The 26,406-nt window shown below is 44.2% G+C and overlaps 1 protein-coding gene across 3 annotated transcripts in view; it reads right to left on the bottom strand.

Moving 5' to 3' along the window:
• GALNT2 (polypeptide N-acetylgalactosaminyltransferase 2) overlaps window positions 1-26,406 on the bottom strand; it is a 213,996-nt gene that overhangs the window by 22,681 nt on the left and 164,909 nt on the right. For all 3 annotated transcript variants that reach the window (XM_021677187.2, XM_012459853.2, XM_064383580.1), the window contains exons 4-11: window positions 22,439-22,537; window positions 22,107-22,174; window positions 21,802-21,867; window positions 14,845-14,966; window positions 12,442-12,529; window positions 8,712-8,799; window positions 7,461-7,564; window positions 2,508-2,634 (exon numbers count right to left, since the gene is read on the bottom strand). In XM_021677187.2, coding sequence (XP_021532862.1) covers window positions 2,508-2,634; window positions 7,461-7,564; window positions 8,712-8,799; window positions 12,442-12,529; window positions 14,845-14,966; window positions 21,802-21,867; window positions 22,107-22,174; window positions 22,439-22,537 — 762 coding nt within the window. The remainder of the gene's footprint in view (window positions 1-2,507; window positions 2,635-7,460; window positions 7,565-8,711; window positions 8,800-12,441; window positions 12,530-14,844; window positions 14,967-21,801; window positions 21,868-22,106; window positions 22,175-22,438; window positions 22,538-26,406) is intronic.

Here is a 26,406-nt window from a genome sequence, read left to right as displayed (position 1 = left end):
CTGAAGGCTTTCCCTATTTCAGCAGGGGCAGCATGCCAGCACAGTTGTGTAAAAAGCTCCCAGGCATCACCCTAAATTAATTCCCTGCTCTACCTCCCTTCTCTCTGTCACCCTATTAGTAAACAACTGCCTGCCTCATGGAGCTGGATCTGACCCATCTCCACTGCTACACACCTGCTCCAGGTACAGCCATGTGCTGCTTCATGACAGGGATACAATCTTGTAGAGCACATGACTGTCCTGAACACTAGAGGAAACTGTAATGCAATGGTAAGCATTTGTGTATCGAAAACGCAGAGTAAACATACAATATTAGAATCTTAAGGGACTACTGCCACTGACTGAAATGCTGTTATAGGCGCATAACCGTATCACATCTCTGCCTGGGCTACTGCAACAGTGCTCATAGGCCTCTTGCTTCTGGCTCCAAGAGTGGAAGGGACACTCGTACCATTGTTTCACCATAGTGTCACCTCCTTGCCACTCTGCCCGGCAGTCACATGGACCTTTCCAAAGCATAAAACAGACATCGGACACCTGCTGAAAAGCCCCAATGGTTTCCTCCAGAATCAAGTAACATCCGAAGTTTCCCATGACCTGCAAAGGTGCATGGCCTGGGCCTGTCTAGCTCCTCTGCCCCTGTGCGCTGTCCTCTCACTCTAGGTTCCAGCTACCCTTGGCTTCCATTTTGCTGGTATGCCAAATGCACTCTTTCCTCAGCAGCCTGGATCTGCTCCTCCTGCAGGGAGTCTGGTTCCTCAGGGTCCCAGAGTCACCTCCTCCCACCTTTCAAGTCTGAACTCACATACCACCTCCTCAAGCGTTCTCTTAACCATGCAAACCTCTCCTTCTGCCTGTCCTAATCAAATAGTAATAAATGCTGTGAAGAAGGTAAAATAACTGCATTTTACCTTCTTGACAGCATTTATTACTATTTGAAATTATCTTATTTAGCTGTGTGTTTCATTGTCTACAATCAAGAGAAGGCAATCTCCCAGAGGACTGGTTTGTACACTGTTCTGTCTTTAGCATGTAAGAGAATTCCTAGGAGAACACTTGGCTATTTGCTATTGCAGAATGGCTATTTGCTATTCTTTCAGAAAGTCCTTCAGTTGGCATCTTCATATTTACTAAAATATATCCACTGTCTATCAAGAATCATGTCTCTATATCATGATGTCTTGTGGTATACAAAGTTAGTACAGCTTGACTTTAATATCTGCTATGGTTTAAATGTCTGTCCCCTCCAAAACTCATGTTAAACTTTAATTGCCATTGTAACAGTCATAAGAAGTGAGGCCTTTAAGAGGTGACCTTTAGGAAGTGACTATGCCACGAGGGTGTGGAATTGATGCTATCATAAAAGGGAGAATTTGGCTCCCCTTGCTCTTTCCTGGCTGCTCGTTGCCCTCCTACCATGTAATGACTCCCCAAGAAGGCCCTCGCCAGACACCAGCACCTTGATCTTGGACTTCTCAGCCTCCAGAACTATGAACCAATAAGTTTCTGTTCATTTTAAATTACCCAGTTGGTGGTATTTGGTTAGAGCTGCATAAAATGGACTAAGACAATGTTGCTTTTAATTGTATCTCAGATGGTTTTATATATATATATATGCGTGTGTGTATGTGTATGTGTGTGTCTGTGTGTGTATACAGATATATGTCTATATATATAAAAGGAACTTTCTTCTTAAAACATTTTGCCATAACATTTGGGGGGTGGTGTACAGTTCTGAGAGCCTTCTTCACACACATGAAGATTTGTGCAACTAGCACCACAGCCAGGAGATGGAATAGCTCCATCCCTCCCCCAAATATCCCTGTGCTGCCCCTCTGCAGTCACACTCCCCACTTCCCTGCCATTCCAGCTCCTGGTCACCATTGGTCCGGCCCCCATCACTAGAGGGGTGTGTGTGTGTGTGGGGGGGGGCCCATCACTAGAGGGGTGTGTGTTTGTGTGTATTTTGAGACAGAGTCTCATTCTGTTTCCCAGGCTGGAGTGTAGTGGTGAAATCTCAGCTCACTGCGACCTCTGCCTCCCAGGTTCAAGCAATTTACCTGTCTCAGCCTCCTGAGTATCTGGGACTACAGGTGCATGCCACCATGCCCATCTAATTTTTTGTATTTTTAGTAGAGACGGGGTTTCACCATGTTAGCCAGGATGGTCTCAATCTCCTGATCCTGTGATCCACCCACCTTGGCCTCCCAAAGTGCTGGGATTACAGGTATGAGCCACTGTGCCCAGCCAAGATCTGTGTTTATAAGGCCGTGACATGAGTGGAACTGTGTATGTAACTGCTTCTCTCACTCAGCACCATACCCTGGAAAGGCACCCAGGTTGTGTCCTGCATCATGGGCGGCATCTTTCAATTGCTAAGTGGTATTCCATTGTATGAATGCACCACACCTACTGAAGGACATCTGTCCTCAAACAGCCCAAGGTCAAGTCCTGCCTTCAGGGTGGTCAGCAATGTTTTGGACCCCGCTCAGCCTTTCACTACTTACCGGGCAAAGACAGTGCCGCTGCCACCTGGGAATGTATAGGGGTGCTGCTTCCGGAACACGTGTCCCACACGGCTGCACGGGATGATCTCCAGGCTGCCACCACACTGCCATACGCGGAACGAGATCTCTGAGACGATGAACAAGACACGGGTGACTGACAGAACCTGAGACGCTGTTCTGCTACAGCAGCCATGCCAAACAGGTGCAGAGGCCCCCCGACCATCCCATCACAGGGCTCCCATGCCCTCCGCTGCTGAAAGAGACCTGATAAGGACCTGCCTCTTTCCAGAACCTGATGCAGAACTCTACAGGAGAGGTGTTTGACATACTTGGATCTCTGGACCACGATACAGTCAAGAAAGAATGTTCATGGGGAAATAGTTTTTAGATGTGGACTAGATACTTTGAGACAAGAATGCTTCTTGGTCTATGGTAAATATAAAGGCCTCCTGGCATAAGATCATGTATATCCCAGTAGCATCGTAACTACTGAATGACGAAACACTTGGGCTGAATTCTTCACTAGCTGACTCACGATTATTTGCCCTTGCTTAGTGTAAGGTCTTTTAGGTCGACTGATGGCCCCATGGATGCCATGTTAACCTCTGTGACCTGCACAGACGCTCCAGATGAGTTCCTGAAAAATCTGAGGTAACTGGAAGACCATGAAAAGAGGAAGAAATGATCAACCCCTACGGGGCACCTACTTAACTTTAAGACATTCTCTATTGTTCCTTATTCCTGCCCCAATTGATAAGGCCATTGGACTTTGTAACTGACCTTGGACCTTGACTGCATACCATGACCCCCTACCAGCTTGCAAACCTAGGACCCCCTCCCAGCTTGCAAAACACTGCCCTAAACTGTAACTTCTATAACTTTCCACTGCCCACCCCAAACCTATAAAACCAACTCCTAACCCACTGCCCTTCGCTGACCCTATTTTTGGACTCAGCCCACCTGCACCTGGGTGAATAAACAGCCATATTGCTCACACAAAGCCCATCTGGGGGTGTCTTCATTCAGAGTGCAAGTTTTAACACTTAGTATCAACACTGTGAGAAAAGGCAACACTGAAGGTATATATAAGTATCTACAATGAAGCTTTATTGTTAGATATTCTAGACAACTGTATATACCATCTTTCACTAAAACTTATTAACAGACTGAACCCTAGGATGCATTTTGGCTTTTCCCATGCAGAGGAAAATAATCCCTTCCCTCAAATGGCAAAACTTATTAAATATAAGTCCAGGCTCAAGCCTCCTGGCAGTTTGGACTTATGGACCATGGACTTATAGACTATACCTTATGTTCTATGGTAGCGACCAAGGACAGTCAAGTAACTGACTGATATCTCCACACTGCTCACAGACTTGTATCAGTCAGTAATCAATTGGCCCAGGCAGGGCTGCTCCCTGGGGAAGGCTGCTGTTCACCTGCTTCAACAAAGAATTGACCTGCAGGAGGAATGAGATGTGTAGGGCTAGGCACTCCGCATGCCTACTTACACACTCAGACTGCCCTAGGCTTTGGAACTCAGTCGAAGCTTAGACTGACTGGTGCTCCTTTTGTGACACAAAGATACCTTTCAACCAGGTACCTGCCCTTATCACCACTGATTAGGTGAGTGACTGAAGTCTTGAGTCAGAGGTCCTACTGAATGCAAGAAACAGATTAAACAGAAAAACTAAGATAGGATTTTCTGAAAGGCAAAATAATCCCCAGTTTTTCTTCACAAGGTTTGTATGATAGAAAAGAGAATTTTCCTCTCTATCATCTAGATCCCTAAGAACATGTTAGGGAGGCAGGACACAAATCACCAGAGTTAATGTGAATGACAGGACTTCATTTTTTTAAATAGCTAAATAGTGTTCCCAGGACATTAAGTGAAATAAGACAAGAACAGAAAGTTGAACACCATGTTTTCACCAACACATGGAAGCTAAAAAAAGTTGATCTCATAGAAGTAAAAAGTGTAAGGAGGATAGTAGAGGCTGGGAAGGAAAGAACAGGGATTTCTTCAAGGATACAAAATTACAGTTAGAGAGGAGGGATGCTGTTTGCGTTCTACAGCCCTGTAGGGTGACTCTAGGGACCAGTACTATATGACATAGTTTCAAATAACCAGGAGGAGGATACTGAATATTCCCAACACAAATACATGATACATGTTTGAGATGATAGATGTGCTAATTCCCTTGATCTGATCACCATACATTATATGTATTAAAACATCATTATGTACCCCACGAATATGCACAATTATCTGTCAACTAACCAATTAAAAGAAGTACAAATACACACATATAAAATCTAGAGTGTGCAATCACAGTCACCAATATCACAGACCATAAAGTGAGTTGATGGTAAATTCTGCAGACAGTCAACCTAGTTATGGCAACAGGCGCCCAGTCACACGGCAGGAAATACTACACAGGGGTCAGAACACCATGAGTTTCTACTTGGGTCCGGGAAACTCATGCCTCACTCGCTAGGAATGGGTGACCCATGCAGCTGTTGTGGGACTTTAACAGGCAACTTTCTCGTAGTAACAGAAAATATATGGTTACAGTCACCTGAGCATAAGCAGTGAAAGGTTTCTGACTTTACTTTTTACAGTTCCCGACACAACTTAAGAAGTTGTCTGTATTTTGGAAAATAAAATTTAAATATCCATTTGACTCACCAGAAGATTTAGAATCGGGGCTAGGAATCCCCTTGGCTTCTCTATGGGGAGTATGTTAAGCCAACGAGGGATCCTTCCAGCGCTTTTGTGGGAGATTTTCAAAGCTAAGTACAACTACAGTTATCTTCAATGCTGATTTCATTTGAGGCCTATAACTTTGAGGATAATTACTCAGCAAAACTCAATGGTGTTTTAATTAGGCAGTCAGTGTTTACATCTTGGCTCTGAGACCCTGGGCAAAATGGATGACCTCTGCAGACCACACTCTGCTCAAAAGCATAGATGATTCCCTGGAAGTACTCAGCACCATCCTAGCACCGCAGGGATGTAAAGAAGCATAGATTATGTCCCCAAGGAGTCTCACCCCATCTTTAGAGCTAAGGGTTAGGTTCTTGGTCCTCCTTTTTAATTGCTTAGATGACATAAAGACTTACATGATTAATTAGAAAAATGGGAAGCTCTAGTCATTCCAGTGGGGCACATGTTGAAGAGGTGGTTTTGGATCTTACTTGGGCCTCTCTGCACCACACACCTCTCCCAATGCGCACCCTCAGGCTGGCAATGGCTAGTAGTGTGCACAGTCCCCAGAAGCAGAAGCCAGAGCAGTGCTAAGGAGAGAGAAAGGCTCTTGGCATGGCCTTCTCACATGGAAACCCGTGGGCCTGTTGAACCTCACCGGGAATCCAAGTCCTTGGCATAACGTAGGAGAGCCCGTCATGGAGGGAAAGATGCCCCAGCCTTGCTGGGCAGATACGTGCTCCTCCTTGCAGGGTTCATCTTCACCCCAACTTGAACCACTCAGGCCCTAGAACTTCCTAGGCACAGCTACATCATAAATACAAACACTAAACCACAATAAACCAGCCCCGTAAAACAAATCCTCCCCTCTAATCTCTGGGTGAATGTCTCCTTAGATATGTAAATCAACACTCTTCCTACGTTATGACTCAGAATGCCGGCTGATGTCTCATTTGCCTAATCCATGCTTTCAGGTAATAGTATGCACACTTCTGAAAACCACACAGTTTTTGAGAAATGGCCGCCTACGTGATAAGCTGCCCTGCTGGGCGACCCTGGCCAGCTGGATTTCCACTAAACCGTTAGGGGATACCCATGGAACAGGGTGACTCAGAACTTTCCTTAGAGGGTTAACAATTCTGAAGTCTTTTGTACTCAAATGACTTCAATCCAAGCTTTCCCTAGAGGTTAATGTACCATTAAAAAAAGAAAACCCAAAAGGAGTTTGATCCATGGTCCCTCCACTGCGCAGTATAGTTATTGAGCCTGAAGAAGCTCTCAACGTCAAACCAAGGCAAAGAAATCCTCAAAGATGAGATGTTATCACTGACTTTAACATTATAAAACAATGGAAAACAACAGGTTAGGCTAGTCTTTTAAAGTAACAAAAACTTTCAAAGTCTCTATTACAGTAAGAACTACTAAAATGAGTGGCCTGCTTTTCCTCTTTCCTTGTCTCGTGTCCTCCAGGGTACACTCACCCAAGGACTAATGTACTTTAACAACACTCAATGGCCTGGGAGAATTCGTTTAGAATGTCAAGCATTTGAAACAAAGGGCTTTAAATGAAACAAGCAAAAAAACTGGAACTCCACCACCCCAAATCCTGAAAAAAAAAAAAAAAAAAAAAAAAAATCAAATCTTTTCATCTTTTATGCAGTAAATATAAGGCTACCAATGTAGGCCACAATGTGTAAAATTTCACTGTGCCCTAACCCAGGTAAAAATTATTTGCATGGGGTTTTCAAAAACAAACAAACAAAACAACAACAACAAAAACCAAATGAGAACCATTCACAAAGGTAGTCGGGAAGGAATTAAGTGCTAAGGCCTCCCCGCCCCATCGGATTTCATGATTTCAACTCAATCAATCCCACCAGCCCTCAGGGTTCATCTTCCACTCTCCACCACTAAGCAGGAATCCTAGCTCCTGGACTGTTTCCCTCTGTTTTTGCAAGCCTGCATTCCAAATGCTTGGGTTCAGATGACTTCAAAGAGTTTGCATTTCCCTTCAAAGACTATCTGTTTTCTAGTATCCTCCACTCTAATAACTTAGGGAGGCACATTTTAATGCTCAACCCAAGAGACTTTCAAGAGCAAAAGGGACTCTATAAATGTGTTTGCAAGGGTTGAGTAAGCCCAGTGAATGGTCACTCTGAAGCCTTTAAATTTTGTTTCCAATTGGCACTCTGCCTTTTGCAGAGCTGAGGCACTTCTCTGTCCTGAGATTTGAGGCTGGTACATACCTAGGTTCTCTCCTCCCCACACATCCATCATCATGTCGTACTTCCCCAATTCTTCAAAATAGAACTTATCCATCACAAACAGCCCACCAGCAATCATGGGGGTTCTAAAGAGGCAGAAAGAAGAGGGGGGCGGGAGGAGAGGGCAAAGTCAAGGTTAGATTGCCAGCATCCTTGCGCCAAGGCCAAGCCCTGATTCCCTAACAATAAGCTGATCTTCAGAACAGCCACACCACCACTGTTTTCCGCTCAGCGTCCAGGGTGCCTCTCTCTTGGCTTCACCTCTGCTGCCTTCAAATGCCTCCCCGACTGCCCCGCCTGGATGTTCCCACAGTGCCAGGGGCTGGACTGAGCCTCCCCTATGCGGGAGTGACTGCTGAGGCTGGATCATTCACTGACATGCTGCCACAGGCAAAGAACTTGGCCTTTCTCTGTGTCAGTTTCCTTATAGTGTAGCTACTAGGATTACAAATAATCATGGGCATAAAGCCCTTAGCACGCTTAGGAAATGCTCCCCAGCTTCGGCTCTCATCATCACTATCATAGACGAGGCTGCACCTTCTACAAGGAAACCCACCATGCTCCTCACTTCATCACCCCAGGAATGGGCTGGCAACAGATGTACACTGAGCTCCCTATTTTGTTCCCAGAAGAGATGCTCTGTGAATTCAGTGTAAAGCGCTGGGAAGGTGTACAGCACACTGCAGATGCTGGCTAAATGTCAGCAAGTGCATTTCAGCAGTAAGTGCTCTGTGGATGCTATCTCCCTTAACCGTGTGCTGACTTGGAATAGGTGGCCCTGTTCTCTCACCAGCTAGAGAGGGCATCCTGACTCTCAACCATGAAGCCTATTGCCTGGCCTGGGAATCTAAAAGCATGGGCTTCACGAGCACGGGTTCCCTCCTCTGTAGTCAGTCTCCTGCTGCCCACCAAGCCCCCTTCCCTGGGCCTGACGTCAGCTTGGGGACCCCGCTCAGCTATGGAAACGCTCTATGTTATCAACATACAGGAACGCACAGACCTAGCAGATATGCCTTATAAACGTATGTGAGACTTTGACTGTGGAAAAGAAATCTCCAAGAACTTTATTCTATGGCCTGGTAGAAGGTGCACATCTTTGAGCTAAGATGAGGGGAAACAGGAGGGCAGGAGGTGAACAGCCCCACCGGGTCTCCAGGTGGCACAGGCCCAGCAAAGAAGCCGGAACCTGGAGTCTCATCTGGGAGGGGCACCCTGAAGGATGCTGGCACTTACTTTATAGGGGCGACTGGGTTCCCCTGCCGGGACCTTCTCTGCTCAGGCGTCATGTAATCCCACTTGAATACCAAGTTCCAATCAAAACCTGCCAACAAGGAAAAGAAACAGGGTGTTGACAAGAGACTGGCCACTTCCTCCAGACACTCCCATCCCTCACAGCTTAAAAATATTCGATGTTTGGACAGAACTCAATGAAAACCAAAACAAAGCCCAAAAAAAGGTGTGGAGGAGAGAGAAGGGGATGGGGGGCGTGGGTGTAGCTGGAAGAGAGAGACAGGCAGGGAGGGTGAACACTGAATCTTCTCTCCACCCCTCCCTAAAGAAAATGTGAATCAGGCTTTTCTGATATTGAAATGCCTAAGAACAAATGCAAAATGGGGAGAGAACTGGGGTCTGTGTGGTGATAACCGGGCATGTCCAAAGGCTGTAAGGATGTGAGGAAAAAGAGCACCCAATATGAAAATCAAGCCATCGCACCTCCAACACTGCCCCATGGGAAGCGAATGCTGGGGAGGGAACAAGGCTCTGTCAGTTCCCTGGGCCTGCAAACTTCAGACTGTATTTGCAGCAAGAGTGGAGTGGGGACATGGTGGGAATGTGAAAACTTTAAGTGAAAATGAGCCAGTGGAAGTTGGCAAGCTAGGCAAATCAGCTTCAATTTCTGATATATTTGGCATCTGTTGCATTTCATTTTTGGAATCCATAGACCACCAAGGATGGAAGAGCCTGGACCTTGTAACTGGACTTGGTTTTGGGCATCTGCAGGGCCTCAGGTCTCGCCCTCGCACCCAGGGTCACACGCAGAGTGCCTCTTGGAGGCCAGTAGGCCCCACCTGCTGAGCTGTCCTGGCGCATCGGGAGGCCACTTCTCGGCAAACACACGGCCTGTAGTGCTGCATTTCCAATTCCAAGAGCCTGACAGTCAAACCTAATGACTTACGGCCATGTGTCTTTCAATCCTGCGCCTCTTAAGCTCTCTGCCATCAGGCTTTTTGTCAACAGAGCTTTTGCAATGCCCAAGTTTGGATTTGCCTGCGTGCTTTGAATTTATAGTCTGTTTGCCCTGACAGCCCCAGTGACTGAAGAATGGCAGGTGGGGATCTCTGAGTGTCTGGGGCTGGCCAAGAATTTATGGCTCTGGACAAAGAGGTCTCCCAGTTTTCTCACTGCAGGGTAGCGGGGGCTCAGGCAGAGAGATAGGGAAATGGACAGGGGTCCAGGCAGTGGCGACAGGAATGCATGAAGGAGACCCACGCAGGCCCCTGAGTTGGCTCTATCACGGTGCCTCAAAGGCAATGAAGGCAAACCAGAAAAACAATGTCCTGGCTGTTTCACTATTAGAGAAGGTTAAGGACTGACTTACATAACCTTTCCTTTATTTTTTATGTTTACTATTATCTTGTTATTTATTAATTTGGTCCAAAGAGAAAAGCTATAGCAGATTAAAGATCTGCTAGGAATGCCATCCTTCATTCTTTTTTTCTAAAGGAATTTCATAAAATGCTCTTAGGGTGAATGTGGCCTCATGCCTCTGACTCAGAAGTCCTGTGCCCCTACAGAGCACCTCGCTGTTCCTGCCCTTGCTTGGACATATGCAGCTGCTTTGGGAGAAATAGAGCCTGGGAGATCTCAGCTCTTCCAATACTTGGGGAAATACAACATTCTAAAAGTCAGGCTTTCTAGCTATCTAAGGATCCATCCTTTTAAATGTCCCTAAACATTTTACTTCTTACCATTTGTTGAAAATCTTTGCTGAATTTTATGTTTCCCACCTTAGGTACAGTCCTCCCAACATGCCCACCCTCCCACTGATGTCTCATTCCATTATGCCCTGTGTAGCCAGCACAATCATCATCCCGTTTCCCAGATGGGGAAGCCGAGGAGCAGAGGCAAAATGGCCTGTCCACGATGACCGGGCCTGTCTCCCACCTCAGCCTTCTGAGTGGCTCCACCACACCCAGCTAATTTTTTTTTTATAGAGTCAAGAGTCTTGTTATGTTGTCCAGGCTGATCTTGAACTCAAGTGATCCTCCCACCTTGGCCTCCCCAAAGTGCTGGCATTACAGGTGTGAGCCACTGCACCTGGCCAAGGCCCACTTTTATAGTTTTACTGTCTTCTTTTTTGATGTTAGACTGTCAGTTGACCCTCTGCCCAGTGTCTATCTAGAATAGTCCCTCTTCTAATCAGCTAAGAATGCTAGGAGGTAGGAAAGAAATCTCATTTTACAGAGAAGGTTAAGGATTGTCTGACATAACCTTTCCTTTATTTTTTTATGTTTACTATTATCTTATTATTTGTTTTATTAATTTGGTCCAAAGAGAGATGCTATAGCAGAATAAAGATCTGCTAGGAATGCCATCCTTGATTCTTTTTTCTAAAGGAATTTCATAAAATGCTCTTAGGGTGAATGAGGGTACCCAGCAGCTGCAAAAGAGTTCCCTGATTTCACGTGTAATAATCCACCGACCTGGGAGAAGGCCACTGGTTTACTTTCTAGTGAATTACAAAAGCATAAGGTAAAGACTGACATTGTTTAGTGGCTTAGCACAGCCTCGGCTGACTTCTTGGCTCTCAGCTGAGTTCTTACAGGTAAGGCTTCCCACTGCTGAGTTTCAGAGAGTGAAACATTTATTAGCGGGCTATAGCAAAGCCCCCTGGGGCACAGGTCACCCCCTCCACTCACCCATCCTGGAACACAGGGACAATGAGTAAGAGCCAGGTGCAACCTGATCGATTCCTTACAGACTGGGGTGGTGTGACACCTGGCCATGGAGCATTTTGATGTGATCAGCAGTTTTCCAGGCACAGTCCAGGAGCCCCTGGTGCTATTATGTTTATGCAAGACAAAACCTTACATGTGTCTTTCCATCCTATTCAATCAGAAGTCTAGGTGGTGTTTTCTGGGGGCTCCAGGCTGACGGAGAATGGGAATAGGTACTTGTTTCATTTTGTACTTTAACAAGTTCTCGGCTTTATGTCTAACACAGCAAATGTTGATACACACAGCCCACACAGATGAAAGCTCTTTGAGGCCTTTGATAATTTTTAAAAGGGTAAGTAAAGAGACAAACTACTCTTGGGGATCCAGGGCAGGTGCTGTGAGGACATACAGGAAACTGGTGTGGTCATTCTGACGAAAGGGGACCAGAGTGAAGTAGGCACAGGTGTCGGGATAGGAAAGTGGGGTCAGAAACCAAGATACACGCAAGGTGCCGAATCAGCAGAATGGGGTCATGCGTGGGCTTGGTGAGGGAGAGAGGGCTGACGATGACACAGGTCTCCATCTGAGCAACCAGTAAGAGACCAGCCTATCAGAGACATAGCCTGGGTGAGCAGAGAAGGCAAAGACAGGCTCTAGCCCCTTGAACCCCACAAAGCCTCAGATCCATGAAGCTTCTCACCCCAGACCTCTGCAAGGAGAGCTTCATCATCTCTGATTAAAATGGACACCGTATCTGTTCATGGAACCACGTGGCTTGCAAAAGCAGCAGAAGATCAAGCAGATAAGAGGAGAAAGGGAAACCCAGGAAGCTCTTTAAGGGAGCAAGACCAATTTTTTCTCTTTATGAAGTCCTACTTGTTAAGCACACAGATGCTTTTCACTCGGAACACACACTATGGCATGAACACTGTTGTCGCTGTCATTCCTAACAATGAGAGGGAGTGGTGATCAGATGCTGGCGTAGATGGGATGAGCTAGGCGGGGGCAACATGATGGACACTTACCGCCCTTCAAGTCAGCAGATGCCCCCACGTACTGAAAGTTGTCCATATTAATGACATCGATGATGGGTGACACAACCCGAGTTCTGTCCTAAAATGCAAAGAAAGACAAGAAGGAGTAGTTATCAAAATCCCAGCAAAACAAAAAACTCACCCAACCACAGAAGGCATCAGTGTTAGGCAGGCACAGGGCAAACCCGACTGGCCCTCACTACCTACTTCCCTAGGCCCATGAGAACCCAGCCTCCCCACCCAGACCCAGAAGGTCTTGCTCTTGGCCACTGCAGCTGTGCTGTAGTCTGCTGGGAGGCAGGGAGGAGATCAGGAGTGGTGCATAGCAGGAGTCACTCTAGGAGTGGAGACACCCATGGTTATGGGACAGGTAGCATCAGTTCACCCAGATAAAAGCAAAAACTATGCTGTTGTGTCCCAAGGGCCCTTTTGTGTTTTCCCAAATATCATCAGTGATTTATGAGCTGCAGCAAACCTCAGGAATGGAATCACTGCTAAGATGACCATACACCAAAGTTAGGAATATATTTCTATGGATATATGTGGGGGTGTGAGTCTGAGATATGGTAAGTATCAATATTATTACAGCAGAATGTTAACCAAATTAAATAGAGATTTCCAAATTCTAAGTTTGCCTTATCTGTGATTCTACCAAAAAAAAAAATTTTTTTTTTCCCTAGACGGAGCCATTTCTTTATGCCACATTGTCATTGCTGTGGTAAGAGTTTGTGAACATAAGGCCTTTTAACGTCTCTAACCTCTTTAAATTCGAATGACGGATGCTGGTGAGAGACCCTGGACTGTACCCCATGCTGACAGTTAACCAAAGAGCAAGTGTTCTTCTTGAGCTACTCAGAGAACCCTTTTAGCCAGAAAAAAGGTTTAGAAAAATAACTTAGTAACATAATCAGCAGAGCTAAGAACATATCACATCAGAGGAACACATGACGGAACACGCTGATTAGGAACACGTGAACACTGCAAAGCTCCGAAACACCCAGGGGCAAGTTTACAGGGAAAAGTAACCTGTGTGGTGCATTGAGGGCAGAGAGGAATACAGTTTTCCTTGCTTGGCTCAGACTGGGTCTAGATGTAGGAGTTAAAGAATATAATCTACTTTACATTTTGTTTCATAAGGCTAGATTTAGTGAGCATTAATAGGCTCGGCACTTTCTCTCCTTAATTTAGGAGTGGTTGTTCGAAATAGTTCTGACAACCTGACCACTGAGCTGAGTGGCCTTTGCACACTCAAACACTGTGATGGCAGCTTTGGTTTTGACTCCGCTTTCCTATGAGACAGCCTGGTGGAGTGTAGCCTGGGAGAGCAAGAAATTGTTGGGTTGGGGTGGGTGGGGATTCCAGGGTGGGTTCTTCTTTGGTATAGCTGTGTGTGTATGTGTTAAGAGAGGGGCTCAGATAGGGATCTAGTGAAACTGGCTCTGCAATCCTGGCTCTGCCACCTGTAAGATTTTGCATGCATTATTAAAGTTTCCTGAACCCCAGCTCGTTTACCTGTCAAATAGAGATAACAAATGCATTAAAGGTAACGTATAAAAAAGGCCTAGTATGTAGCCCAAACTTGATAAAGGGTAATGAATATGACTTTCATAATTACTAGCAGCTTGTGGTTACTTAGTATTCCATGACTTACAGCCCATCAGCTATCCTTGCTACGCTTAGGCAGAACTACTGTTCATTTTCTATTTCCTTTCATTAAGTTTGCTTTATTGCCCCCAAGGAAGTGCTTCCTTAGTAGGAAGGAAAGAAAAGTCAATAAAACAAGCAGAAGGCAAGAGAAATGACAAAAGGCCAAATGTAATATTAGCGATGATGTTTCTAGAAGGCAGAAGGTGCAGAAGTGCAGCTGCAGATCACCCTTTGACAACCTTACCGGTTCCTGTGTGCTTCCCAGCAGCCCCCGTCTCCCACAGGAGCCTGGAAGCCTGCTGGGCTAACCTGCCTTACTCACTAAGAGCAGAGGGGTGGCCCCAGGGACAACTTCCCCAGCACGTCCCACTCTGAGAGCTGCAGGAGATGGCACTTGCTAGATGCTGGGCAGTGTTCTAAGCACTCGCGAAGCTGCAGGCTCGGAAGGAAGTTGCTCCCATGAAAAGGACTGCCTTGAACTAATCAGGCTCTCACCAGCCTCTGCTGATCCTCACCTCCTACCTGTCAACTGATGGTTCTTCTTACTGATGGATTCCTACAGCCAGTAAAACAGTCTTTCTACAGTGTCCCAAAGGCATTTTCTTTTGGTCAAGGAAAACTGCAGAAGGCGAGCCCAGGTCCCACCAGCCCTGAGTCCCCACTCCCCGAGTTACACCTCCCCTGGGCCATGATCCCCTCTGCCCCCTTTACCCACCTCCTGACCCCTTCCCTGCCCCATCACCTCACCTCAGCAACCCTCTCCAGGAGGGGCTCCAGCCAGTGCTCATTACACTCGCAGTGACTGTCCAGGAAGGTCAGGACCTTGGCTTGGGCAGCGTCGGCCCCCCGAACCCGTGAGCGCATCAGGCCTGTGGAGGCGAGTTGGAAAGCACGTCAGGAGAGAGAAGCCTGGAACCAGTACGCCCCAGAGCCCACCGGCGATGCCTCCCTGCTTGCAGCTCTGCAGCCTGCTTGCTGGGCACAAAGGTTATTGCAAACTTGGTGGATGAGATCAAAATTGGCCTGTGGTTACCAAGACAGATTACTGTCAGAACTTTTTATTTCAATAGTTACACTGGATAACTGGGAAGACAACCTACTGTCTTCTGAGAAAGGGCTTTACATCATCAAAGTCTCCTTTATTAAGTAACAAAATGTGGAACTTTTTTTTTTTTTTTTTAAGAGATGGGGTTTCTCCATGTTGGTCAGGCTGGTCTCAAACTCCCAGCCTCAGGTGATCTGCCTGCCTTGGCCTCCCAAAGTGCTGGGATTACAGGCATGAGCCACCGCGCCCAGCTAATGTGGAACTTTTAAAACATTCCTCTGACACAGCAACAGTTTTCTAACTAACTGGGCTGAGGAAGGTGACACCCAGATACTTCCAGTGCCAATGGTGTTGGATTTCAGTGGTGATAGTATTTGTAACAGTGTTGCAAATATCTCTGTTTTCTATGGCTTATCAGGAGCCAAATAATATAAGTTGGAAAGCCCTGCTATCTGCCTTTTACACAAAATTAGTTATACTATTGGTCAAATTATACAATTTATATACTTGTGATCTGTTAATAATGTGCATTTTCATTATGACACAAAGTATCATTATAAATAGTGTATTTCAAAAATTGGCCACTGGTGGTAGCCTGTGCCTATGCCTGTGATTCTAGCTACTCAGGAGGCTGAGGTGGGAGGATCACTAGAGCCCGGGAAGTTGAGGCTGCAGAGAGCCATGACTGCGCCACTGCAATCCAGCCTGGGTGATAGAGTGAGACCCTGTCTCAAAAAATAAAACAAAAATGAAATAAAATAAATAATAATATATTTATCCCTAGACGTTGTGGTCATAAATGGCTTTTGCTATATATGCTGGGCTTTCTATGTGAAGATGATTCGACTATTCACAACCTGTAAGAACAAGTCTGCTAAGTACTTTTTTCCACCGTCAAAATGGATTTTCAGTGATTTCCATGTGGCTGCATGCTAGAACAGGAAAAAAGACTAAAGATTTCAAGTTGTGATCATTGCAAAGCAACTTGCATTGGGCAAACCTTTGCTGCAATACAATTATAAACTCTAAGCAAAATACAAAAAGCAGTAATTTGAAAGCCAGAAGCAGACAGAAACTAGACAGGATCCAATCCTTTAAAAAAAGAAAATCACACTGAGTGAGCTCCATGTTTATATGGTGTTTCCCATGAGGATGCTTTCCAGTCCACTGCAATGCAGCCTTTTTTGGCTTGAGTTGCCACAGGATAGAGAGTTCAGAGCTTCTAGTATCTGGAAACTGAAGGAGGAGACCCTGGAAAGGAGGTAGGCCCCAAATCTGGCAATAATCTCCTGGTAAATCTTTGGCTGACTCCTGAACCACGCAGGCACCGACTCCAACATGCAAAGCACAGTTAGAAGGCAGAAAAAACTGAGTTTCAGCTGCTAACTACGGGAGAGAAAACAAAGTTTGGAATTTGAGTCCTGCCAAGTGCAAGGTGTTTCATAAAGACCTCAGTTCTTCTACAGGAATTTCAGAAAGACCACACATAGGTATATAGACTATGTATCATGAATAAGGGACTCATAAAAACATATTCGTGGCCAGGCGCGGTGGCTCACGCCTGTAATCCCAGCACTTTGAGAGGCTGATGTGGGCGGATCACTTCAGGTCAGGAGTTCGAGACCAGCCTGGCTAACATGGTGAAACCCCGTTTCTACTAAAAATACAAAAAATTAGCTGGGTGTGGTGGCATGCACCTGTATACCAAGCTACTCAGGAGGCTGAGGCAAGAGAATCGCTTGAACCCAGGAGGCGGAATTTGTAGTGAGCCAAGATTGCGCCATTGGACTCCAGCTTGGGCAACAAGAGTAAAACTCCATTTCAAAAAACAAACAACAACAACAAAAACAAACTCATCCTAGCAAAGTACAAAAACAAGCCTACAGAATTTCAGCAGCAGCATCTGGTAATTTAACTGCCCAATATAACAAAGGTCAATCCTCTTTAGAGAAAGGTAACATAATCCAGTGTTTCTACAACGTATCATCCACAATGTTCATTATAAAATAAAAAGTCACTACACATGAGAGAAATAGGAAAATGGGGACCAGACCAAAGAGGAAAAAAATCATCAGAAATTCACCCTGATATGACCCAGATGTTGGAATTAGCAGAGGAGGATTTAAAAGTAGCTATTAGAAATATGTTTAATAATGCAAAGGCAATAATTTTAATGAGTGAATGGGTGGGGAATCTGAGCAACAGAATAAAAACTATGAAAAAGAATCAAATGGGTGCTCCAGAACTTAAAAATGAAGTTATCTGAAATGAAAAATCCACGGACTGGTCTTAATAGCAAAACGGAAATGGCAGAGTGACTAGTGAACTTGAAGACGGAACAACAGAAATAGATCCATCTGGTGGACAGAGAAAATAATTAAGGGGGAAAAAGTCTAGTGATCTATGGGACAGTATCAAGTGGTATAAGATATGTGCAACTGATGCTCATGAATGAGTCAGAAAAAAATACGTGAAAAAAGGCCGGGCGCGGTGGCTCAAGCCTGTAATCCCAGCACTTTGGGAGGCCGAGGCGGGTGGATCACGAGGTCAAGAGATCGAGACCATCCTGGTCAACATGGTGAAACCCCGTCTCTACTAATACAAAAAATTAGCTGGGCATGGTGGTGCGTGCCTGTAATCCCAGCTACTCAGGAGGCTGAGGCAGGAGAATTGCCTGAACCCAGGAGGCGGAGGTTGCGGTGAGCCGAGATCGTGCCATTGCACTCCAGCCTGGGTAACAAGAGCGAAACTCCGTCTCAAAAAAAAAAAAAAAAAAAAAATACGTGAAAAAATAAAAGGCCAGTAATTTCCCAAACTCAGTGAAAAACATCATCTTATATATTCAATTTACATCAGAAAATTTGGAGCAGGACAAATACAAAGAAAACTAAATCTAGGCACATCATAGTCAAACTGCTTTTAAACAAACAAACAAAAACAGATGCAGAGACAATGTGAAAAGCAGCCAGAGGAAAGGACCCGTAACATACAAAGGAACAACAGTATGAATGCCGACTACATTTTAAACAGAAAAACGGAGGCCAGAAGACACTGGAGTGACACCTTTAAAGTGCTAAAAGAAAAATTAATGGTCAGCTCAGATTCCACTCAGAGAAAATAGCCTCCAATAACAAAGGAGAAAAAATTCTTCAGATAAAAGCTGAGATTGTGTTGCCTATGAGAAAAAATTCTAAAGAAAATTATTTAGGTTAAAGGAAGAAAAAAAACTAGAGAAAACCTTGAATCTATGGAAAGAAATGAAGATATTAAAAATGAAAAATAGGATAAGTTTAACACATCTATATATTCTTCTCTTTATTTAACAGATACTATTTGAAGTAAAAATGTGACACTGTATTTTAGGGTTTAAGATGCATGTAGAAGAAAAACATGGTAACGATAATACATAGGAAAGGAAATGGAAATGGAATTAAAGTATTCTGAAGTTCTTAAATTTAAAGTGGTATGATGCTGACTAGACTGTCATACGTTAGGGCTGCATGTTGTAGTCCTCAGAGTAACCGTACACACTAAAAGTACTGCTAAAAACCTACAAGAATAATTCAAATGGAACACTAAAACAAATCAATGAATCCAAAAGAAGGCAAGAAAGTAGGAAAACAGTCACAAAAAGCAAAATGCACATGCTACAAATAGAGAACAGCCAAAGAGTGCACCCAAACCCAATCATACCAACGATTACACCACATGTAAATGAACTATCCTCAATTCAGGTGGGCACAATCTCATCAGCTGCCGGCATGGCCAGAATAAGAGCAGACAGAAGAACACAGAGAGACTGGACTGGCTTAGTCTCCTGGCCTACATCTTTCTCCCGTGCTGGATGCTTCCTGGCCTTGAACATTGGACTCCAAGTTCTTCAGCTTTGGGACTCTCGGACACTCAACCACAGACTGAAGGCTGCACTGTCGGCTTCCCTACTTTCGAGGGTTTGGAACTGGGACTGGCTTCCCTGCTCCTCAGCCTGCAGACTGCCTGCTGTGGGACTTCACCTTGTGACTGTGTGAGTCAATACTCCTTAATAAACTCCCGTTTATATATACATCTATCCTGTTAGTTCTGTCCCTTTAGAAAACCCTAACACAAAAGCCAAATATTGGTTCTTTTAAAAGATAAACAAAGTTGATAAACAGCAGACAGATGAAGGAACTACGAAGATATAAATTACCAAAATCAATAAAATAGTAATACTAATCCTACAAACAGTAAAAAAGAGGCAACATCATAAGCAACTTTGGGCCAATAAATACAAAAACTGTGATGAAATATAAAATTTCTCGAAAGACAATTACCAAAGTAGAAACAAAAAGAAACAGCAAATCTGAACAGGCCTATATTCATTAAAAACATTGAGTTAGTTATCAAAAATCTTTCCATAAAGAAAATTCCTGGTCCAGATTGGTTAATTATATTAAGCATTTAAAAAAGAAATAATTAAAATATTATACAAACTCTTCTAGAAAATAAAATAGAAGGACACACTTTCTATCTTGTTTTATAAGGCTAGTAAAGCCTAATGTCAAAACTGAAAAAACAGATTTTCAGAAAATTACAGACCAATGTTTCCCACAAACACAGGTATAAAAATCCTTAACAAAAAATATATTACCAGGACACTGTATCACGATCAAGGAAGGGGCTTATTCTAGGAATCCAAAGCTGGTTTAACATCTGAAAATCGACCAATGTATTTCACCATATTAACAGATTAAAAGAGAAATACCATTTGATTTTCTCCATAAATGCAGAGAAAAATACTTAACTCATTATTAACATGGTTTTGGTCCTACTATTGTCATTAAATAGCCGTACAACCTTGAGAAAGCCACCTAAACTCTTTAGGCTTTAATATTTCCATCTGTAAAATGAAAGAACTAGGCTCTCAACTTCCACTGTAAATCAGAATCATTTCAGCAGCTTTTAAAAATGCAGCTGCCCATGCCCCACCCATAGAAATCCAGACATTTCTATTCAATTGTGAATGAGGGCAAGACATGGTCCTAAACTCCCTAGGTGCTTCTAATAAATTGCTAGGTTACCAATCAATGCACAATAAAATCCACAGAACACTGATCCTAAGGCTGCTCTTTCACTACCATAATATTTTAGGCAATTAATTTACTTTGTCATCTAGTAGCATCATTACAAGCACTCTGTGTGTATGCTTAAGTAGATGGGATCTTATACACACACACAGGTACGTACATACATGAGTGTGTGTGCAAGTGTGTGCATATTTTCTCATTCAATTGCTACAGACTTCAGCTGTTTCATATAGGCTTTCCATAATCTGGTTTCTCACAACCCACCCTTCTCATGCCTTCCTTGAAACTACGTATCAATGTGAGTTCAACCCAAATGAACATTCTAGTAGAAAGTTCATACTGAGAAGCATTGTTCTGATTTCTAAGCAGTTTAAAGATAAAGACACTGTTGAATAAGGCTAGTAAGTGATTAGTGCCAACACTATCTCTCTCTGTCCTTTCCCCATTTCTGTTTTTTTTAAAGCTTGTGCCAGATGATGTGGTGGGATGGCAGATACTTTGGTTTTAAATTCATAGTTATTTTGAAGGCTGCCTTGGGGGCAGCAGATTACCCTCTTTTTGGTTTATTCTAAGATTGGTGGACTGATGTGAGTCTGGCAAACAGACCTTGTTTAGAAGGCAAGGCTTATCCCACTGTTCATGTATCTTGAATGTCTAGGCTGATGACCCTAGCTGGTTAAAATATGGTGCTGTTCTAAGAGACACTCAATCACTGCGTTGGCTGATAAGATTCTTGGTAAGAAAAAATTCACTCCTTGACTCCAGCTGGACTGAATATGTAATGAGAAGAAAGCATTTTGCATTGATCAAGGAATATAATCACCACTCCTGGATCAACAGTCAGCCTTAAATAGCAAATGTGACATGGGTTCCAAAGCTCTGTGATTTTCCTATACTGAAAGATTTCTCCTGACCATAGAGGAGCTAACAATCCAGCCATCAGGGTCTCTAACAGCACTGACATACTGGATGTTAATTACATTGTGATTGGAGCTTCCTTTCCAGACACTCCAATGTAATACTTTCCTCCTTTACAGTGCATCGTTTAACTGTCAATAAAATAGTCTTCATGAGCTCAGCTCCAGCACAGATAAGACTGACAGAAGGTTCTGAGGTTGGCATTTGCAAAATCACATAAGCATATAATTGCAGTACTTTCTCCCCATTTTGGATGGTTCACCTTCAGCAGGCTGTCAAACTTGAATCCCAGTTATTTTATCAGATGACTGGAGCATGGAGTCATTCAACTTCTTATTGCTAAATCTTTGTTTTTCTTCTAAACTTTTGTACTCAAGGGACTGATAAGACTTCCTAGATTGTGAAAGAAAGAAAGAAGCCAATTTTCTAAATACATAAATAAAAATGTAATTTGAACTCTTGCTCTAATATACAAATAATTTCAATTAGTCAAGCTTTTAATGTCCTTCCTGTGTTTGTTGAGAGAAGTCTCCCAAGTGGCTCTGGTAGAGGGAGACAGACAAAAAAGCTAGACAATTAATTGCTCTTTGAGCTCAAGCACTTTTTTGTGTTATTACTGGGCTCAGGAAGAATCACAATTCAACTGTCTTAGAACAGAATTAAGAAGAGTCTTACCTTCTCGCCGATCATTTCTAAGAACTCGTACTTTCTCAATTTTCCCCAAGAGAGCCCCGTCCTCAGCTAGGAAAAGAAAAGAAGCAGAGCATTTTGAACCTGGAATTCATAAAGGGCTTTGCATTCAACCACAGTATTCCCAATCACCTAAGGGCTGATCATCTCCTTGGGGCATCACAGAGGCACCTCTTCTGTCTGTGGGTCTGATTTCTGGCTTGTTCACACCTCATTAGCACCCTCGCTACAGGAAGCCTGGTGCCCAGAGAAGAGCCAGATACAGGGATGAAATCAGTGTCGATACTCACGATCATTGCTGTAGTCATCCACCAAAATGATTTCTTTTATGAGATGGGGTGGGCTTTTCTTAAGCACGCTAAGAAAAGACAAGAAGATAAAGTTTACAGGCCTTTTAGGGGTAAAACCTGGGGTAGGAAATTATCATATCTTGGTCCTAATCCTTGGCTGGAGGAGCTACCCACTGCACCCTGTGCTGAGCAGTCAGGTGACCCTGTCTGCAGCCCCCATTGACAGCCCTGGCCTGACTGTGCCTGGGGCACAGCCAGTGTCTAACACCCCTGACAGGTGACGCCTCCCATAAGATGCAACAGCTGGCTGACAGGTGCCAACCTGGCCTCACCTGACCACGGTCCTCAGCAGGGCCGACCGGGCTTCATTGTGAAACGTGATCACCACGCTGGTGGCCGGCAGATCCACCCGCCACTGCTTCCTCTGACACCTGGAGAAAGAGAAAGACGGTCCTCTGAACAATGACCCCCAGAGCAGTCACAGCTTGTTCAGCCCTTGAGAGAACAAGCAGACCAACCCGCCGGGACGGACATGCTATGATTAACTTGTTGTCTGCGGAAGTTTCTGGCCTGTTCTGAGATGAACTGCCAACGGGACATAAGGAAACAGAAAAACACAACCGGAGTTACGTTCTGAGAGATGAACGATTTCGGTGAAAAGCAACATATTGAGAACATCTTTCTCACACGTTAAAAAAAAGTGTGTTTTAAAACAGTGAAATCCCATGTCTCCTTTCATGCAGATACACCTCTAGAGATGGCGCTTTTCACAATTTGCAGTCGTCATTTCTGAGGGGCAGAACCGACTGTGCGCCACTGCTCTTTTCTTGTTTTCTACATTGCCTGCAACAAGCATGTGGTACTCCTGTGATATTTGGAACTTGGCTCTCACCATCAACAGCGGACCCCCCTGTGTTTTTCCCTTACCCCGGGCAGCAGGGATGTATGCCCCTTGCCCTGGAAGGCCATCCCCAAATACCCCAAGGGGCAGTGGTGAGGTGGAGTGAGGGTACAGTCAATGGGACCCTGAGCCTGCCTGAGCTCTCCTTTTCCTGTGAGAGGTAGTAAACAACCCTGGAATCACCTCAGCACAGAAGCTGATTCAGAGGCCAGACCGCTAAAGCAGGGGCAGATTTCAAAATGGCACTTCTCAAATTTGAGCTCTACAGGCAGATACAAGACTAGAAGAACAGTAAGTAGCTTTTTCTTTTTTCCTGAGACAGGGTCCAACTCTGTCACCCATGCTAGAGCGCAGTGGCATGTTCAGAGCTCCCTGCAGCCTTGATCCCCTGGGCTCAAGTGATGCTCCTACCTCAGTCTCCCAGGTAGCTGGGATTACAGGTGTGCCACCACATCCAGCTAATTTTTTGAATTTTTATAGAGATGCGGTCTCACTATGTTGCCCAGGCTGGTTTCAAACTCCCGGCTTCAAGCAATCCTCCTACCTCAGCCTCCTCTCTGAGCCACTGTGTCCGGCCAGAATAGCCATTTTAAAAAATAAGACTCTGATGGCTGTAGGTGGAAGATGCTAAAGTATCATACACTAGAAATAAGCAGTAAAGGCTACTGGGCTCAGCAGAATTCATCAAGAGGAACCCTTCAAGGCAGGGTCTATCCTATACTAGGATGCTTGAAGAGTATCCTAGTATAGAGCAATGTTCCCAGAGAATACCACATCTGGGTAGGACTGATGGCCTATGAGGACTTCTGGAAACACTTGAATTCTCATTTGACTGCATTCAGAGTTACTAAATTGATAGTGCTACTGATACCAGCTTGGAAAAGGGGCTTTGGCTTCAGAAAAACAGTTCTTAAATGGTGATGTCTGATGCCCTGTGGTCATGAGAATGAGCAGTCTTGCCTGTGAGCCAGCAAGAGGGGCCTGTTTGTCCCATGCGGAAGTTCCCTCCATGCTGGCATTTATTATCTGCAACATGTTCCCGCAACTCTAGCAGTTAAACACACTGCCACCAGTATTGAAGAAGCAGAAAATCTTTGTTGGGGCTCAGAAAATGATACCCCAAATTATGCTGCTTTGGTATGCTAAGTACTTTGAAAAAAGGAGATTCACAGACCTCAGAAATAAGCCTCAGGACCAAGGTCTCTCTCTCTCTGATCTTCTCCTCCGCACTCCCTCTAACTTCCTTTCAGAAGCACGGAGAGGGACTTTCCCTCAAGTTCTCTGATCTGACCGTGGGAAGTGCATCCAGAAGATGTGCAACTGTCTTGGACCCGCTCTCTGGAATCTACGTTAACTAGAGATTAACTCATATAATAGAAGAAACTAAAAGCCCACGCCAAGACCCCACTCCTGGAGAGACTTTTCACTTATTCTTTCAATTATTCTTCTAAAGATTGTTACTTGAGAGATTCATCTGCATGATAAAATAACCTTTGTTCACAGTGCAGTTCTGCCCCTTACCTTCCCATAACTTGTCGCCACCTCCCCGAGACCCTGGAAGAAATCTGTTCCAGGCTATTGTCTGCATTTCCATCCTAATCATCTCCCCTAAAAATCATTTACTCTTCTAAAATCGCCTACATCCCTTACTTACCTCTTCCCCTATGAAGAGAGTATTTAAGCTTCAACCATCTGGCCCTTCTTTGAGTCTCATATTTTGTGTGGCTCCTGTGCACATTTGCACATTAATAAATTTGAGTGTCTTTTCTTCTGTTAATCTGGCTATTGTCAGTTTATTTTAGCTGACATAAAGATTCAAACCTTCAGAGGGGGAGGGGAAACATTCCTTTCACTCTTTTTTTTTTTTTTTTTTTTTAGACGGAGTTTCGCTCTTGTTACCCAGGCTGGAGTGCAATGGCGCGATCTCGGCTCACCGCAACCTCCGCCTCCTGGGTTCAGGCAATTCTCCTGCCTCAGCCTCTTGAGTAGCTGGGATTACAGGCACGCGCCACCGTGCCCAGCTAATTTTTGTATTTTTAGTAGAGACGGGGTTTCACCATGTTGATCAGGATGGTCTTGATCTCTTGACCTCGTGATCCACCCGCCTCGGCCTCCCAAAGTGCTGGGATTACAGGCTTGAGCCACCGCGCCCGGCCCCTTTCACTCTTATACCTCTCATGGGACCAATACATTAAAAAAAAAATTTGTTCTGTAGCTCTTAATATAGTTTACCAGAGCCATGAATTATCTGCCCCCAAAATTAGATATAATATCTGTCTCAAATGGGAAATCAGTGGACAAAGGAGATAGATTAAAAATATATATATTTGGAACTCAGCCATCACTAAAAACATTTAAGGAGTTAAGAACTGAAGAGGATAGTCTAGCAGCTGCCAAACAATGACCAGCAATTCCACATGAATGGCCGCACCTTTAGAGAAAGTGTTCAGCAGACACTCATTTTCCCTCATGACTACTTCAGAGAAAAGAACTCTGAAAATAAACATGAAAAGCAGTGCAATTAAAAAGCAATTAGGTCAGACTCACAAAATGGGCTTTTGTTTATTGTAGTTATTGTTTTAATTAATCATAAGAAATTGCATAATATACTAGTTGTTGGGGTGGGGATGGTTCTCCGTTGTTGGGGGAAAAATGCAGTATGGAATTAATATCGTACCTCATTAGAGCTCCTGACAGCTAAGCCTTTCTTGACAAGTAGACTGATAGGCTGGCTTTTCTTTTTCCAATTTTAAGAATTAGCAGATTGTTAGATTAAGGAAGTGAGAATCTGCAAGGCTTCAACTGTAAACAAATTACCAAAGAATGTCATTCCCAAGAACCCAATCTGTAATGCTAATGAAATAAGGACTCCACATTAGGAGGCAGCTATCCTCTGCAATTAGGTCCCACTTAACACAGCGGGAACTGCTGAGCTGAGCAGACCTAGGCTGAATGACTTACTGAACATGGGCTTATGCAGCTATATGAAAATTTAAAAAGAGACATAAGGCAGCATTTTTTCATGCTAAATCATAGTAAACGGAACTGATCCAATCACATCCTATTCTCTCGTTTTCCTTTTCTCTGCAGGAAGCCTCATCTTCCAGGAGCGTTTGGAAGTCTCATGGGGCTCGGGAAACGTTTTTCAGAACACGCAGGGCTGCTGCATTCGTATCATTTTATTAAAATTCATCTACATATTCATAAGACAACAAGTTTTGCTAGGAACTGGCATTCAGGAAACTTAAGAAGGATCCCATTTTTATGGCAAAGAGAGATAAAAAGTAAAAACTAAGAAATATTTTACATCCCAGAGTTAGAGTGAGTGTGTGTATGTATATGAATTTAGATAATAAGTCTTTACATTGAGCCAAGAAGGTGGGGTCCGCTTGAAGAATG

This window comes from Aotus nancymaae, unplaced genomic scaffold, assembly GCF_030222135.1.
Source record: "Aotus nancymaae isolate 86718 unplaced genomic scaffold, 86718_ANA_hifiasm-v0.15.2.pri h1tg000032l_0, whole genome shotgun sequence".
NCBI lineage: Eukaryota > Metazoa > Chordata > Mammalia > Primates > Aotidae > Aotus > Aotus nancymaae.
This window is presented reverse-complemented; position numbering and strand designations above follow the sequence as displayed.